Source organism: Mastigoproctus giganteus, chromosome 6 (genome assembly GCF_048544385.1).
Source record: "Mastigoproctus giganteus isolate SK-2022 chromosome 6, ASM4854438v1, whole genome shotgun sequence".
Taxonomy (NCBI): domain Eukaryota; kingdom Metazoa; phylum Arthropoda; class Arachnida; order Uropygi; family Thelyphonidae; genus Mastigoproctus; species Mastigoproctus giganteus.
Window position 1 is genome coordinate 64,144,571 of NC_143580.1, and position 19,233 is coordinate 64,163,803.

At 38.2% G+C, this 19,233-nt stretch overlaps 1 protein-coding gene across 3 annotated transcripts in view; it reads left to right on the plus strand.

Moving 5' to 3' along the window:
* Asap (ArfGAP domain of ASAP) overlaps positions 1-19,233 on the plus strand; it is a 673,774-nt gene that overhangs the window by 614,081 nt on the left and 40,460 nt on the right. For all 3 annotated transcript variants that reach the window (XM_090375988.1, XM_090375990.1, XM_090375989.1), the window contains one exon: positions 2,193-2,266. In XM_090375988.1, the coding sequence (XP_090232114.1) occupies positions 2,193-2,266 (74 nt within the window). The remainder of the gene's footprint in view (positions 1-2,192; positions 2,267-19,233) is intronic.

Genomic DNA, 19,233 nt, shown 5'->3' on the forward strand with positions numbered 1-19,233 from the left:
GATAGGAAGACCACCAGTTTCAACAACAGACAAAATTGCTGAAAAAAATTCGAGAGATTGTGCACAATGACCATCAGATGAACATTCAACTGATCACAGAACAATTACACATTGACAAAGAAACAGTAAGAACAATTGGGCATGAGACAGGCGTGTTTGTGGATGGTTCCATGTGTCCTGACAGACAATCAGGAGCAGAAACTTGTGGACGGTTGCAGTGCAATTTTGGAAAATATTCATGAAACTCCCAACTTTTTGAATTCAGTGATAACAGGAGGTAAATCCTGAGTCTTTCAGTATGATCAACAAATCAAGAGTCAAAGCATGCAGTGGCAAACACCCTCTTCTCCCCGTTTCAAGAAAGCAAGGGTATCTCAATTGAAGATCAAATCCATGCTTGTCATTTTCTTTGATTGTCATGGTGTTATTCATTGTGCCAAATCTGAGATTTAGCACAATGAATTTGAGATTTCGTTTTTTTATTGAAAAAATTTGAAAGACAAAATTCAATCTATGGTCCGACAAATGGTGTTTGCATCATGACAATGCATTGTGTCATTCCTCGGTCACAGTGAGAGAGTTTTTAACGAAAAACAAGATCACTCCATTGGAGCATATGCCTTATTTATCAGATCAGGTGCTGAGTGACTTTCTGTTCCCAAAAATTAAAATCCACCTCAAAGGGAAATGATTTGAGGACTTAGCAGACATTCAAAAAGAACACAATGCAGCACTTAAAGGTAGTATCTTCAGGACTTCCACTGCTGTTCCTGGAAATTGCAAATGGAGCACTGCCATAGGTGGAGCTGGAGAGTACTTTTAAGGGGATAAACATTGAAATTGTTGTATTTAAAATAATAAATAAATGATTTTAAAAATATTTCTTGTTTCTTTTTAGTCATGCCTTATATTTCCATTGTGGAGCAATACATCTTTGAAACTCCTCTTTGATGAGTCAATAAAAAATCTCCAAGGTGTAGGATTGTGACTATTTCCTAAATAGTTCATTGTCATTTATATTACTGCAAAAAAACCATATAATCATCCTCACAAAAGTAGGGCACTAGTTCTCATTCTCTGTCTGTGCCATGAAAAAAACATCCCATGTTCTAGAAAAAATTTTGAGTGAAGTTTAGAACCAAGGAGTTCTGCAGATTCCTTTGGTAAATTTAAATTTGTTACCAGATCATTTCATGCTGTGAAAGCAGTTAAGGGCTGGACTGAATGTATCTAGGCATGTAGACTTCAGTTTCATCTTCAAAAGCTTGGCTTTCAGCACTCTCTGCTGCTACATTTTCCAATATAAGTGGTGAGCATAGATCGGCAGGTTATCTCCATGTGGAACTGGTCTAATGGCAGAGGGAATATTAGGATACACAATGCCCTTCTTACTCTTTGCATTGTATCCTTCTACATTAACTAAGCAAAAGTAACAGTCATCACAGTGTTTTATAGGCTCTCACCAAATCATGGGAATCACCAATGGCATAGCCTTCTTTTTGCCATTTTTCCACAATCTCAAAGCTTCAACCCAGGTTCAGCAAACTTTATGTGGAGCCAGTTGTTTATTTGGTTACAGAGTTTCACTCCAAAATAAGCACAATACTCAGTACAAATTTTTTACAAATTCTTTGATATCTTGTCTTTGCTTGAGGACTACATAACTTCCACAAATATGGCAAAATAAGTTTCGATTGTTTTTATGGTATATTGAGCCGACCGGGCTAGCCAGGTGGGTAAAGTGTGCATGGCTGGCAACCCAAAGGTCGCAGGTTCGATTTCCCACCTCGGGCTTGGATATCATGATGGTGCTGTACTATCCGGTTGGATCTCATGGCTACGATACATGAAGGAAGCAGGAAAAAACTGGTTCCTTCATGTATTGATCACATCATACGATAAAAAAAAAAATGGTATATTGAGCCTATATCTGTGCAAGTGTTGGTTCCTGGGCAGTTTGCATTGGTGTTTGCCAAAAAACTCAATTCATGTAGGAGAACTGTTCTTCTGCCTGCTATTTTCATATTTCCAGCAATCATTAGTATGATATTAAAGTGCTTTTTATTATATTATTATGTTAACATTTTCTTTGTAACCTGAGGTTGCCATTGTACCATTTTTTTTCAATGCAAATTTATCTCTTTTATTTTGTGGAGAATTACATTTTATTGATTCCTAATTTTATTTTTCAGTGCAGAAAGGACAACTGTACAGACTTACGGTACATTGCAGAGGCCCAAATGCCCTCCACCTCCTACTCCTGCAGGTGAGTGATGGATAAATTTCTATATAAATTGCAATAAAAAAAAAAAAAAAAAAAAAAAAAAACCCTTTCGTAATCCTTGATTTTTTTTTTTTTTTTTTAATATGATGACGTGCCTATTTGGCATAATTTAACAAAAAATTTGTTGTTTATACAAAATTTAACACTTCCAAAAACTTGAATTTTTCTACATTATATTCTCATTGTTCTCGTTATACTCGCTCAGTTAATTGTTGTTTCTCTATGGTTGTCCCTAATTATGACTAACAGCTAAATATAACATAGATATACACTGTTCAGTCAAAACATTAACCACCTCCATGTTTTAGCACTCGCCTGTTCCTCTTTGCCTGGTAGCATGCAGTCCATATGAAGTAATTAATCAGCATGGGCAAAGGACATGATCTGACAGATTTTGAAAAAGGGATGATTGTCAGTTAGCAGTTGAAAGGTGGCAGTATCACAAAAAATGCAAATCTTGTGAGCTGTAGTTAAGGTGTTACAAGAGTGGAAGGATAGTGCACAGAGCAGCAGTTGTGAGACTTATGGCAGATGCTCACACTTTAATGATGGTTGTGGTTGAACATAGGCTGTCCTGCCTTGTGCAAGCTGATAGACGGAAAACATTGTTTTAGTATTTTTAGTATTAGTAATGGCCATATGGTGCATGGAAGCCTGAGGCTTAAGCTGCACCAGCCAAAAAAAGGGGTTAAAATAATAATAATTCAGTACTTTTTATTGCTCTGTAACTTTTCCGTGCTGTCTTTTTCTGCCCAAGTAATCTGGAAACTTCATTATTTATCCAACTTGAAATCCTCCTCGTGGTTGTTGTTGTTATTTGGTTTTTAGGAGCATTAGCAACTAAGGCCATATTGCTCTGGGGATATGCGGTGGTCATTCCCTGACCTTTCCGCATCCTCCGTATTTGGTGGTTACGGGCTCGAACCCCGGTCTAATCAAGAAGCGCGTGCTACGCACTGCCACTCCTGCCCACTGGCTACGGAGGCGCCTTCCCTCCTCATGGAGTATTTTTTTAATAGTATACTAGGGGGCTACGCTCGCCCACCCCACTGATGTATGACGGAATAAGTCAAATTTTTTCCCCCTAAAAGACACGCCTGTCGAAATGCACTGATCACTATCTAATCAGAAAATGACCTATGTAATTATTTACCCTTGCATTTGTAATTGCCCCTCCTACTTGTACAATGTGACCGGCATCCATCTTTTCCCATTGACTACCCCACCACGCAGCATTATCAAGGTCAAATAAATATCACTATGTAATTATTTACCTGCGTTTACATAGGTCACTTCGGAAAAGGCCTTTTGCTTCTGGTTCCATAATGCATGAGGAATATTGTTGCATCCAAAAGATCAGGACTAAAATATTTACAAACTTCATCGGGTTCCTTCATCAGCTAACGTTAGACTAGAACAACAAATGATGCTGGGCATGAGAGAGAGAGAGAAAGAGAGAGTGAAGCACGTGCACCCCCCCTCTCTCTCTCGGCATTATTTGATGTCCCATTCTAATGTTAGCTGATGAAGGAACCTGATATAGTTTGAGTTATGACTGTAAATATTTTAGTATTTTGTAAATATTTGTATAGTTTTGTGTTGTATAATAGTAACATACTAATATGCTAACATTATAATGCACTGATCGATTTATAATTAGGAAACAGACATATGTAATTATATACCTGTGCATTTGTAATGACATAATTTACCCGCCCTCTTCTCCCATTGGCTTGAATAAGTGACATAATTGCCCCACACTCTTCTCCCATTGGCTCGAATAAATATCACTAGAAGGAAAACTTTGTTAATGTATAGAGAAATATGCATTCTTGGGTTCTGTGATTAACGTTTTAAAGGTATACCATAATTCAATTGTATTCACTCTCTGTGAAATATTAGCCAGTTAATAGAGGCATGTAGCACCTTAAGCTGTCATAATTTCCTTTCCTTTGCCTTTAACTATGGCTAACTCTCTCTTCATCATCCACCATAGAACTCTCTGATCCTTTCCTGCTAATTTTATCTGAAATTCTGCCTAGGCATGATAGGGAGGATTATGGATGAACTCAACTTGAAGGACTCTACAAGGATTTTGTGGAAAAATTTTTATCAACTTTGCTGGCACTTGTAGGAAGATGGAATCTGTTTTGTAGAGGCGGGATAAATTTAAGCAAAGGTGGTGCAAGAGTTTTTGCTAGTATCATTGATTGAGATACCTTAAAGGTTCAGAGAAACTGCTATTTTGGGGGAATAAGAGAAATATGGATACGTGTTATCTAATGATATTGGTCAAAGTAACGCTTGAATGTACCTCAAGAGTTCTTCTTTGTTACCACAACAGATCACATTAGCAAGATGTTCTAAGGGCAGAAACATTTCAAATGAGTGGATAGCTAATGCCAGGGAAGCAAGCTTAAATAACCCTAAGGGAGTGTGTCAGGGTAGTTAACTATAAAAGAACTCTAAGTCTTAATTGTTTATACAGTAATGTCAGAACTATCGTCAATAAAATTAATGAATTCGAACTGCTGGTTAGGACAAGTAACACTGACATAATAGGGCTTACAGAAAATGTTGCCACCCAGAGGTAGGGGATGATGAGTTTCAGTGTGTATGTCCAATGTATTTAGGAAGGATAGGGCAGATAGCAGGGGTGATGGGGTCATTCTTCTTATCAAAAACAGCCTGAGGGGCGACAAAAGCTTTCCCGGATTCAGACATTTCGCATGCTAGTATAGAATCTGTATGGTGTGAGATACTTTGAAACAAAGGTATAATGAGAGTGGGAATAATCTACAGGCCAGGTGATTGTGAAGATTATGATGAGAGCCTCTACATGCAAATGGAGTGGGCAAGTAAGTGGTGATGTCTTATTATGAGTGATTTTAATTTGCCTCTAATTAATTGGAGCAAATTTGAAGGAAAAATCCACATGGGGAACAAAATTTTTAAATCAACTAGATGATTTTTATTTGTACCAACATGTCAGGGGAAAGTACTAGGGAAAAGAATATTCTAGACCTCATCATCACCCATGAATCAGATGACACAATAGGGCTGACAGTACAGGAACCAGTAGCAGGAAGTAATCACAGAGTTCTACTGTGGATGATGAAGAGAGAGGTAGCATTAGTTAAAAGGCAAAGGAAAGGGTTACAATTTCAGGAAAGGAAATTACGACAGCTTAAGGTGCTACATGGCCTGTATTAACTGGATAGATATCTCACAGAGAGTGAATACAATTAACTTATGGTATATCTTTAAAACAATTAATCACAGAACCCTTGAATGTGTATATACCATTGAAAAAATACTCCTTGAGGAGGTTTCCAAGTTGGATAAATAATGAAGTTGTCAGATTACTTGAGCAGAAAAAGACAGCATGGAAAAGTTACAGAGCAATAAAAAGTACTGATGCCTATAACATCTACAAATTGATCTGTAATAATGTCACAGAAAAGATTTGGCTGGCAAAGGCTGATTATGAGAAATCACTGACAAAGGGAGAAAGACTGAGATAAGGAATTCTTTACATATATAAATGCAAAGAAGAGAATGGCAAATCATATCGGACACTTTTGTAATGGATGTGGGATAGTATTAGATACCCCAGCGGATGTTGCAGATGAACTCAACAGTTACTTTGCATCAATATTTACAGAAGAAAAACCCTTTATGTCAATGAGAAATTATGGGAGTGAAGTTGAAAAATATCTAATTAATGATATTGAAATATCACTTGATTATTTAATGAAAAATCTTTCAAGCCTACAGGCATGTAAGACTCCTGAGTTTGCTGGCATATTCCCCATAATTTTAGGGGGTGGGGGGCAACAAATGAGTGCATTGGACCATTAAGGCTAATTATGAGAGCACCACTGGTCTCAGGATAGATTCCATTGGATTGGAAAAGTGCCAGTGTATCAACAAGCCAATACATAAAGGCGGTTCTAAGAGTGTAGTGGGAAAATACGAACTGGTCAATCTAACTTCAGTAGTAGGGAAAATCATGGAGGCAATGATCAAGGATGCACAGCATGGTTTTGTGAAGGGAAAATCATGTTTAACTAATCTGGTTAGCTATTTTGACAAGGTCACTCATGAGCTGGATTTGGGGAATAAGTTCAGAATTATTTATTTAGATTTCAGAAAAGCATTTGGCTCAGTCCCACATGGTGGTTACTTTATAAGCTGGAACAGGTTGGAATCACAGGGAAAGTCCTTACATGGATATCAGGATAGCTTCGGGGCAGGAGGTAGAGGGTTTTGATAAATGGTTATTCTTCGGATTGGGTTAATGTAAGAAGTGGGGTTCCCCTAGGATCAGTATTGGGATCACTGTTGTTTTTGATTTTCTTAATTGACATCGATGAAGGGATAGTGGGCGTGATGTCTAAATTTGCAGATGATGTAAAGATCGGTAGATTAGTTAATGATCATCGCTAAGCAGAGCAACTCGCATAGGCTTCGGGATGGTCATAAAAGTGGCAGATATGCTGTAATTCAGAAAATGCAACCCCAAAATAACTTATATGCTTGGTAGTGTTGAAACAAAATTCAGTAGTGGAAGAAAAGGACATGGGAGTTACGATATGGTCAGACATGAAGTTCTCCGATCATTGTAGACAGGTTGCAAGGAAGGCCCACGATGTCCTATAGATGATTTATTGATCATTTTCTAGTAGAGATAAGGATGTCATAATCCCATTATATGACACTATTGTTAGACCACACTTGGAATATTGTGTTCAAGTGTGGAGACTGCACCTAAAAAAAGACATCAAGATTCTTGAAAGAGTCCAAAGATGGATGACTCATCTGGTGATATCAGCAAAAGGGCGTCCATATGAGGGAAAAGACTTTGAATATGTGGGCTGCACAGCATGGATACTAGGCACCTTAAAGGAGACTTGATTGTGGTGTTTAAGACTCTGAGAGGTAAAAGGAAAATGAATGAAGATGAAATTTTCATGGTTATATGTGATTCAATAACTAGGGGCCATAAATTCAAGCTGTGGGGGGGAGAAGTTTAGACTGGATTGCAGGAAGTTTTATTTTAGCCAGTGAGTTATAAATTACTGGAATAAATTACTTGAATGGGTGGTTAAGGCTGACAGTTTATGCAAGTTCAAAGTGAGCTGGATAGTTATCTAAGGGAGGATGGAAATGCATAAGTTGTCTGTTTCGTTTACTTTTATCAGTTTACTCCTTTTTTTTTTTTTTTTTTTTTTGGCGGTGCAGCTTAAGCCTTAGGCTTCCTTGCACCTTATGGCCATTACTAATACTGGTTCCTGTACTGTCAGCCTAGGATATTCCTTTTCCCTAGTACTTTACCTGACATGTTGATACAGATAACAATCGTCTAGCTCATTGTTTTCCAAACTGGGTTTTGCAGACCCCCCCCCCCGGTGATCTGTAGACCAGTTCCAGGGGGGGGGGGTCTGCAAAATGAACCCTCTGGAACTGGTCAATTTATTCATTCCATATATAGCAAATTGATGATAAATAAAGTTATTATTATATATTTATGTGAAAATAAGAATAAAGTTGAGTTGTTTTAAACATAAACCTTTGAATTTTCATTTCAGAAAACCCAGTGCGTGCGCGCGCACACACACACACACACACAGAAATATATGCACATATATATATATATATATATATATATAATGTATTCATAACAAGTAGTTGTAGTGAATAGTAACAGCTTATAAAAAATGATAATGAAAATATTGGTATGGATTATGGACAAGGGGCACTGCCTCTAATAGCAGAAATACCAAATGAACATAATGGAATATAGATAAGTACAAGGGCATTTCCGAAAATACACAGACTGGCAACACTGCTTTGTTGCAATGGAAGTGAGTGATGAGTTTGTGGTCTAGGAATGTTCCACCACCTTTTCTTAGTTAGTTTGTGCATGTGTATCATGTAGTATTCATTGTTGTGTTCATTATAACAGTTTATATGAATTGTGTTTTATAATGGGGGATGAGAAAGATATTTCATTAATTATTAGACAAAGAATCATGATTGAACTTTGTGTAAACTTAGGCAGAAGTGGTTTTTGAATAAAAATAATCAGGTGTGACTAGTCCTGAATTAAACATTTTGAACCCAAATCCAAACAGCGGTCAAGCATATGGAAACACCACGATTCACTGCCTCCAAAAAAATTTTCGAATTTTTGGTTCATCAAATAAATTGATATTGATTTTGTTTTTTGACACCTGTGGAATAATACTGCAGCACTGGATTAGCATTAGCAAAGGCACATGATGCAAGAAAGCAAGCTTATATAGCATCAGCCAAAAAAAAAAAAAAAAAAACCCTTATTTCAGCCATCCATTCACTCCAAATGTTTGTCAAGTTCTGCCTTGAATCTATTTAAGCTATCAACTTCTATGCCAGATGGAAGTTTGTTCCAGCAATCAACCACCTGCTGGCTAAAGCCAAACTTCCGCACATCTGTCCTACAACCGTCTTTCCTCAATTTCAATTTATGCCCTCTCAGGCAATTATTTTGAGCAAGAGAAAGAATCCCATCTGTTGAGCATGCTCAAATCATTCAAGGCTTTATACACCTCAATCAGATTTCTTCACAGGTGCCTAGTCTCCAAGCACAATGAAATTTGCAAAACTTAAGCCTTTCTTTGTAAGAGCAACCCTTTGCTCTTATTCACTAATCTTGTTGTTCTTCTCGGTACACGTTCCAACAGCTCTACATCCTTCTTCTTAAAATGAGGCCTCCAGGCCTGTATACAGCACTCAAGGTGTGGCCTGACCATTGTCTTATACAAGTGGATAATCACCTCCTTATCCCTGCTAGAAAAATTCCTGTATATCATTGACAAGACACCATGAGCTACTCTTGCAGACTGTCTGCACTGCTCAGAAAATTTCATATCTGCCTGCACAATTACCCCCAGGTCCTTTTCATTCTCTACCACTAACAGTGTAGTACCACAGAGTTGATACGTTACACTGAGGTTACTGCTTCCCATATGTAGTACTTTACGTTTGTCAATATTAAACTTCATTTGCCACCTCTCAGCCCATCTGCTCAACTTTTCTAGATCCTGTTGCAGCAGCGTACTGTCATTAGTGTCATTAACAACCCTGCCAACCTTCGTATCGTCTGCAGACTTGGACGTTAAGCCTGATATACCATCATCAATATCATTTATAAATACAGAAAACAACAATGGACCTAACACTGAATCCTGAGGGACTCCACTAATAATGTTAGTCCACGAAGAGCAGTGTCCATTGATTACCATTCTCTGTCTTCTCCCACTCAACCATCCCTTTATCCATAGCAGCAATTTGCCTCCAATGCCACACTGCTCCATTTTGTGCAGCAGTCTTCCATGTGCAATAGTATCAAAGGCCTTTCCTTTCATAGTATCCAATCAAATTTGTCAGAGAAGACTTCCCCTTAACAAACTCATGCTATGTCCGAGCTATAACTGAAGTTTTGTCAAGATGATCCTGCAGTGCTTCTTTAACCAGTGCCTCCATTAATTTCCCTAGAACAGAAATTAAACTAACAGGTCTGTAATTACCTGTCTCCCTTTGATCCTCCTTTGCAGATTGGGGTCACTTTTGCACATCTCCAGTCCATGGGTTCCTCCCCTGAGTCCAAGGAAGCTCTCATAATTATGGCTAATAGTTTGCTTAGTTCCTTTGTCGCCTCCTTTAATATAACTGGATAAATTCCATCCACCCCAGGTGCCTTTCTTATGTTTATCTTCAACAATTTCTCCTCCACTTTACTCTCAGTTATTACAAGATTATCTAGCTTACTGCCAGAGTTTAATATACCTCTGGTATTCTCCTCCCTGAATAACTCCTCAAGTGTGAACGTAGATGCAAAATATTCATTTAATTTGTTAGCTACCTGAGCAGGATCATCAACAGTTGAACCATCGATATCAAGTGGGCCAATCTGATTCATCCCTTTCGTTCTAGAGTTTGGAAAGAACTCTTTGCTGTTTTCTTTGCATCCTTTGCCAAAGATATCTCGTAATCTGCCTTCGCCTGCCTGTGACTTGGTTACAGACCAGCTTATATCTAGCGTAGGCTTCTGTGTCACCTGTTATTTTATATGTATCCCATGCATTTTTCTTCTCTGTCACATGTCTAATTAGTTCATCTGACATCCATTTAGGCCTAAATCTTGAACAATATTTCTTAGTTAGTATGAAAAGCCTAGTAACTTCCAAGATTAATTCTTTGAATGCTTCCCATTTTGAATTTGCTGTTGGTAACATCATCAGTTGGTTCCACCGTATAGAATTTAAATTCTGTCTCAGTCCATCGTAGTCACCTTTACGAAAGCAATACCCCTTCCCTTTACCCCTAATGGTAGTTACCTCTTTGAGTAAATCCCACTTCAGAACACTGTGATCACTGCCACCTAGTGGTTCCTTTATCTGCAGATTCTTAATGCATGAAGAATCATTACTGATAATCAGATCAAGAGTATTACTTCCTCTAGTTGCCTCCCAAACATGCTGCTGTAGAAAACAATCATCCAATAAATCCACAAAAGCCTTGCTAGTGTGTGAGTTACCAACCCACAAATTCCAGTCAACCTCTGGGAAATTAAAATCCCCCATTATAAGACACTATGATTTACTGGCCTACTCTATTTCTCTGCACAATTGCTCATTATACTCAGATTCATTATGCCTATAACACACACCTACTCTCATTTTTCCTTTGCCAGTGCTTATGTCACACCAATCAGACTCAACGTTGTATTGTCCACCAACATCGACTGGATGCACTTCCTTAGATTTTATGTGTTTTTTAACTAATAGCATAACCCCTTCTCCCTTCCTGTCCTATCTATCCTTTCTGTACATATTGTACTCCCCAAATTCCAATTTTGTACTGCTTATGTCTTTGTGACACCATGTCTCTGATATCCTAACAATATCTGCCTTTGATGTCTTGACTAGCACTTCAAACTCATCGAATTTATTAACTATACTCCTAGCATTGGTTTACATGCTAGTATACATGCACCTGTTTCTGCTCTAAGTTGCCCTAACACAGCCCATGTATTTACTTGTTCCACTACGACTCCCAGCAGTCCTTGAAATCCCCATTGTCTTGCTTTCCTGGCTGCTGCTCAATTGCATTTCAATAGAAGCAGTGCAAGAATCACTTTCCCCTTTGCCAACGGCTACTGTTAATCTGTAAGTCCGTGTATCCCCCAAGCTAGCAGTTTTCTGACCCACCTAACTCTGCCTCGATAGCATCAGCAAAAAAAAAAATTCTCAGGTTCCTGAGAAACAAACTGTAAATGGAGAATATTATGCTAACAAGTTGCGAGTTCACATCAAAGGAGAAATTTGCAAATAAAGACCAGAACTGCTTAATCAAGAATAGTTTTTCCTTCAAGATAATGCTGGGCCACATATCACACAACCAGCAATGCAAGCTTTAGTGAAAATTGGTGGTCAACCACTAGACCACCCTTCATACAGCGTACACCTGGCACCATGCGATTTCTGGGCTTTCCCAAGCTTCAGAAAGGAGTTGAGAAGAAAAAAAATTTAGCACAAATGAAGAAGTGAAATCTGCCACATCTGCTACCCTGCAACACCTTTCAGAAAATGGGCTGCAGCACGTGTTTCAGAAGCTACCCTGTAAAGGGTGTATAGAATGTGAAAGATGCTATTTCGAAAAGGAGACCCATACCAACCTCCCAAGTGATGCCCTCAGAGCAACAATCTCAGTCCATGTATTTTCAGAACAGCCTTCATCGATTAGAATATAAATGGAGGAATGCTGTCCATATCAGATATATTATGGAAAATAGGTAGCTGTAAAATAAAAGGTAAATTAAAATAAAATTAAATAAAAATACATATAGTGCTTAATGCTATAGATCCAATGATTTTTTTCCATTGTTAATACATCCGATGCAGTCAGCATTCCTCCATTTATACTCTAATCTACTTATCCACATATACATACGAGGTCTGTCCGGAAAGTATCCAGCCCTTTTGAATATCTTGAGAACCGGTCGTGTAGCATTGTTGTAACTTAGCAGCTCGTCAGAGGAGGCCTTACTGCTCATCCGTGAATAGTCACTCTCTTGTGGGCTAGTCAGTCATCAGTGAGATGCCGTTGAGTGAGTTTGTCTACTGTGTGACCGTCGCATTCACAATAACTGAGCAAGTAGATCAGCGAATCTGCATCAAGTTTTGCTTCAAACTTGGACATTTGTCTGTGGAAACTATTAGAATGATTAAAAAGGCTTTTGGAGATGATTCACGCCTCAAACTATTAGAATGATTAAAAAGGCTTTTGGAGATGATTCAATGAGTTAAGCACAGATAAAAATGTGGTATTGACGCTTCAAAGATGGGCGGGAATCAGTTAAAAGTGATCCGCATTCTGAAAGACCTTCAACAAGCAGAACACCCAAAAATGTTGAATGCATGCGAGCTGCAATCAACAAAAATCAGCTATTGACAATGAGAGAATTAGAAGGTGTGGGGGATTCCACAGACTATTGTTTCAGAGATTTCGATGGATCTTGGCATGAAACATGTGGCCGCAAAATTTGTTCCGCGGCTCCTCTCACAAGGTCAGAAGGAATTTTGTGCTGAAGTTGCATGGGACTTGCTTGAAACCGCTAACAATAACCCAGATTTCCTCAAAAAGGTCATAACCGGAGATGAGTCATGGGTCTTTGACTCTGGCTTTTCCCAAAGCTAAAATCGCCGTTAAAAGGGAGGAGATTTCTGACCACAGACGAGATTAAGGAGAACGCGATGAGACAGCTGATGATGATCCCAAAAAAGGACTTTGCAGATTGTTTTGAAAAGTGGAAGCAACGCTGAGATAAGTGTGTGAGATCCCAAGGGGAGCACTTTGAAGGGGACTAAGGTGCCATTGTCGTAGGTAAGTTACTTTTTTTTTTTTTATATTACATATGGCTGGATACTTTCCAGACAGACCTCGTGTATATATATAGGATCAGCAGCCAAAACCAATGGAAATATAGCAAGAAGCAATGCCTCTGTTTCTGATATGAAATATACGTAGCAAGAGGTAAAAAAGTAGGCTAACGAATATTACTTAGCTGACCCGACAGAGACCAACAAAGAAAGGAATGAAACCCAGCTTAAGTATAAAGTTAAAAATAAAAGTAAAAATTAAGATAAGATTAAATAAAGAAATAAAAATAAAATAAACAACCACAAGGAATGAAAAAGCAAACAAATTATTCTTTTTTTATTTTATAGGTACCTATTTATTTTTTCCTTTGTTAATACATCTGATGTGGTCAGAATTCCTCCATTTTTACTCTAATCTACTTATCTATATTTCATTATAGTTGTTTGGTATTTCTGCTATTTACAAGCAGTGCCCCTTGTCCCTAATCCATACCAATTTTTAATTATCATTATTTTTAAGCCGTTTCTATTCACTACAACTACTTGTTATGAATACATTATATATATATATATATATATATATGTGTGTATATATATTTACGGCTCCATCTTCGCACTTTTCAATAGATTTATTACTTTTACTTCATATATATGTGTGCATATATATAGCAGTCCACAAATTTTGATTTCTGAAGGAGTCCATAAACTTTTTTGATTTTTGAAGGGATCTGTAGATTTCAGTAATTTGGGAACCACTGATCTAGTTGATTTAAAGATTTTGTCCCCTGTGTGGAGTTTCCTTCCCACTTGCTCCAATCAATTAGAGGTAAATTAAAATCACCCATAATAAGACATTCACGCTTACTTGCCCATTTCATATGCATGTAGAGGCTGTCATCATAATCTTCACAGTCACTTGGCCTGTAGATTACTCCTACTCTCATTATACCTTTGCTTTCAACTATCTCACACCATACAGATTCTATACTAGCATGCGAAACATCTGAATCAGGGAAAGCTTTCATCGTGCTCAGGCTGCTTTTGATAAGAAGCATGACCCCATCACACCCCCTTCTATATGCCTACCTTCCTAAATACATTATACACACCATACTGAAACTCATCATTCCCTATATTCCCTACGTGGGCATCCATTTTTGAGCCACGATGGGAAAATCTATTTAACACTCGTCAGACTGCCAACCATCCCTTTGGTATCCGTGTCCAAGAGCTGCTCAGAGAACTCGACATCATGGTAGACAAGGTTGCCCAGTCACCAAGGCAACCACTTCCACCCTGGCATGCTCGCTTACCATTATGCTACTTCTCCATGAAAAATTGGGGTAAGGCCACTGATGGCTCAAAGTCGAAATTGTTTATCAGAACTGCTGTTATCTTTCTAGGTCGTACTATATCTGGGAAGATTCCCCAAGAATGCAGCATATATACAGCTGAGTTGTATACTATAGAGTTAGCATTGAACCACATTAAAACCCACAAGTATCAAAGGTGTATGGTGTACACTGACTCTCTAAGTACACTGCAGGCTTTATCGGGGATGATGTATAATCCTCATCCATTCGTGACTCGGATTCAGCAGACGCTACATTCTCTGTCTAAGTGTTCATTCGACATTCATTTCTGCTGGATTCCAAGCCACATTTGGATCAGGAGAAATGAACTGGCAGATGCTGCAGCCAGATCACCAGAACCCCACAATACTTATTGCCTGTTAATCCCCTATACAGACTACAGGCAGCTAATACACACTAAATTACTCTCCCAATGGCGACAATCTTGGCACAAGCAAGTCAGTGACTCAAATTGTTGTAGCAATGAACCAAATTTTAACTTAAGATTGGTACACTCTGTACAACGGTGACAAAGAAAAGAATCACCGGGTGAGCTTTGATTATCCACTAGGATAATCATATATGAACTTTGAATATATGCCACAGATTCTGCAATCGATAAAATCATGATTCACCCAGAAATTACGATCAACTATTTCTGTATGTTATGATATCCTCTTACGAAGTGTTCAAGGTGGATCTTGTCACAACCATTGTTAAATTTACTAAATATCACAAAAAGTAACTTTTAAAAAATTATATTTATAGTATTATAAAAGTTAAATTTACAAACTATTACAGAAAAAAAATAACTTATATCAAAATAAACTTTACAATATATTAAAGAAATTAATTGTTAGCAATTATCTAACCTCTCTAATCTTTATGTTCTCCTTGCACTTTAGACTTAGGAATGCTATGAAAACTCTTCCTCTCATTATGAATGCCAACAGCAAACTCAGTGGAGGAGCTGACCATGGACTTTAACTAGAGGACAACCAGCAGTGTTTACAAGACCACAATCCAGTGAAACTTCCTCTGTATAAGCTGCCAGAGTAGGCATCTAGTTAAGTTTCCCAAGCTTACAGCCACCCATTGCCAACGATGCCCAAAGTTTACATCTGAACTACATCATTGGATGATTGATGACTGAAAAAAAAATTGCCCTTTCTGATGTATCACATTTCCTGGTACAACAGAAACAAGCAGGTTGTGATAGTGTTTTGGTATGGGGGAATGTTTTCCTTGGAGCCTGCATACCCCTAGACTGCACTCTGAATGTTAAACTTACCTATCTTGTGGCTGATCAATCATGGTGACTGTGTTCCCAGATGGGAGAGGTGTGTTCCAACAGGATAATAATGTGCCCTGCCACATTCTCAGTATTGTTAAAAATTGGGTTCACTAAACACGAATGACTTCCAGGTGCTACTTTGGCTGCAATTTGCCGGATATAACTCCCATAGAACATTTTTGGGATTATATGGATTAACAGCTCTGACATTTAGCTTTTCCACCACAGATTATTGCAGATAATCTGTGGTAGAGGAGCAAAATGATGGTGGAAGAAAGCTTGCTTTCTTGCACCATCATCATCAGCCAAAAAAAAACTACACTTCACCCATCCATACCCTCCAGGAAATTGTCTTGTTCTTCCTTGAATTTATTCAAACCACCCACTTCCACAACAACAAATGGAATCCTGTTCCTACAATCAACCACCCACTAAATGAAGGCAAACTGCCATTCATCTATTCTGCAACCATCCTTCCCACTTCTGTGTGGTCTCAGCAAGTGGAAGAATGCCAACTACATTTATCTTACTCAATCCATTCAAACCCTCAAATACCTCAGTCATATTTCCTTGCAGGTGCTTACTCTCCAGACACTGCACTCACTAATCTTGTTACCTTTCTCTGCACCCATTCCATCAGATCTACATCCTTGCTAAAGTGAGGCCTCCACACCAATATACAGTACTCAAAATGCAGCCTAACCATGGCCTTATACAACAGGATGATCACTCATCCCTGCCAGCAAAGTTTCTATATTTCATTAACAAAACCCCATGAGCTGTCCTGGCAGCCTGTCTGCACTGTTCAGAGAATTTCATATCTTACTGCACAATTACCCCAGGTGTTTTTCATTTTCCACTGTCCTGAATGCTGTACCTTGCATTTTTCAAACTTCAACTGCTATTTCTTGGCCCTTCAAACTAATTTTTCTAGATCTTGTTGCAGTAGCATACCATCATTACTGTCATTAACCACCCTGCAGACTTAGACATTGTTTGTTTGTTTGTTATTTGGTTTTTAGGAGCATTAGCAACTAAGGCCATATTGCTCCGGGGATATGTGGTGGTCATTCCCTGACCTTTCCGCATCATCAGTATTTGGTGGTCACAGGCTCAAACCCCGGTCTAATCAAGAAGCATGTGCTACACACTGCTGCTCCTGCTCACCTGGCTATGGAGGCGCCCTTAGACACTAAGCCTGTTATATTAACTCTTTGTCTTCTTCGACCCAACCATCCATTTATCCAGTGCAGTAACTTGCCCTTAATGCCACATTGCTCCAGTTTGTACAGCAGTCTTTTATGTGTAACAGTATCAAAAACATTCCTGAAATCCAAGTGTATGATATCAAAATTATTTTTGCATCCAGTTCCTTGGTCATTGCATCATATTATCCAATCAAATTGGGCAGACAAGACCATCCCTTAACAAATCTATGCTGTCACTACAGTATAATTACATTCCTGTCTAGATGGTCCTTCATTACTTCTTTAACCAGTGACTCCATTATTTTTCCTGGAACAGGCATTATGCTGACAGGTCTGTAATTACTCATGTCACCTTGTGATCCCCCTTTATGAATTAGGAATACATTTTCATGTCTCCAGTACATAGGAACCTACCCTGAATCCAAAGATACCCTCATTAATTATAACTAAGGGTTTACTTACCTCCTTTGCTCCTTCCATTAATATAATTGGATTAATCCCAACCATCCCAGTTGCCTTTTTTATGTTTAACTTTCAAAATTTCTCATCCACTTTCAGTATCACAAAATCATTTAGCTCTCTGTTAAGAATTTAATAAACTTTTGGCATCTCCCTCCATAAATAATTCCTTGTGTTTGAATGTAGATGCAATTACCTGCTCGTCCTTTCAGAAACCTAAGCAGGATCATTCACAGTTAAACTGTTGACATCAAGCGGGCCAATGTGACTCAGCCCCTTCCTTCTACTGTTAATATAAGTAAAGAAGTTTTTGCTGCTGTTCTTTGCCAGTGACTTCTCGTAATAAGCTTTGGCTTGACTGACCTCCTTTGTGGCTTGATTGCAGGCTACTTTATAACTACCATAGGCATCTATATCACCTGATAATTTATATTCATCCCATGCATTTTTCTTCTCAGCCATGTGTCTCAGTAGTTCGTGTGACATCTATTTAGGTCTAAGCCTTAAAGCGTATTTCTTAGTTGGTATGAAAAGCCTATTAGCTTTTATGATTATTTCCCTGAATGCTCCAGGTGGTGATCTGATCTAGGTGTATAAGGCCTTGAATGGATTGAGCAGGCTGAATGCTACTAGGATTCTTCCTCTTGATCAGATTACAAACCTGAGGGGGGCAGAGATTCAAACTGAGAAAAGACAGTTATAGAATAGATATGTGGAAATTTGCCTTTAGCCAGCGGGTGGTTGATTGCTGGAACAAACTTCCATCTGTTGTTGTGGAAGTTGTTAGCTTAAAAAATAAATTCAAGGCAGAACTAGACAAACATTTAGAATGAATGGATCAGTGAAATGGGAATGTTTTTTTTTTCCTTGGCTGATGCTTATAATCTTGCTTTCTTGCATCATATGCCTCTACTAATGCTAAAGTTAGAATCTCAGCCATGTGTCTCAGTAGTTCATGCCATTCATTTAGGTCTAAGCCTTAAACTGTATTTCTTAGTTGGTATGAAGAGCCTAGTAACTTTTATGATTATTTCCCTGAATGCTTCCAAGTTAGAATTTGTTGGTGACAACATTAGTTGGTCCCACTGTATAGAATTTAAAAACTGTATGGGACCACTGTAGTCTTCTTTACAAAAGCAAAAATCCTTCTCGTTACCCTTTGATGTTAGTTACATCTTTAAGCAAATCCAACATCAATACACTGATCACTGCCACCTCTTTTCTCTGCAGATTCTTAATGCATGAAGAATCACTGGTGATAATCAGATAAAGTGTATTGCTTTCTGTCTCTTGTTGCCCCTCTAACATGCTGTTATAGAAAACAGTCATTCCATAAATCGACAAAAGTCTTGCTAGTGTGTGAGTGACCAACCACAAGTTTCAGTCAATATCTGAAAAGTTAAAATCCCCATTATAAGACATTCTGATTTACTGGCCCACTCTATTTCTCTGTACATTTGTTTGTTGTACTCACCAGTCATTCAGTTTATAATGCACTCCTACTCACATTTTTGTTTTCATAGTGCTTATGTCACACCAAAGTACCCAACACTGCATGCCATCCACGATATAGTAATAATGTTCACATTCTTATTATGAATGTTGCTAAAAGTTTTTCAATTTTTAACTGTTTTATATGTTTTATCCTTTTTGATAGTATGAAGCAGAACTGTCGTGTGTATTCAATTTAGAAAGTCTCATTTCTTTTATG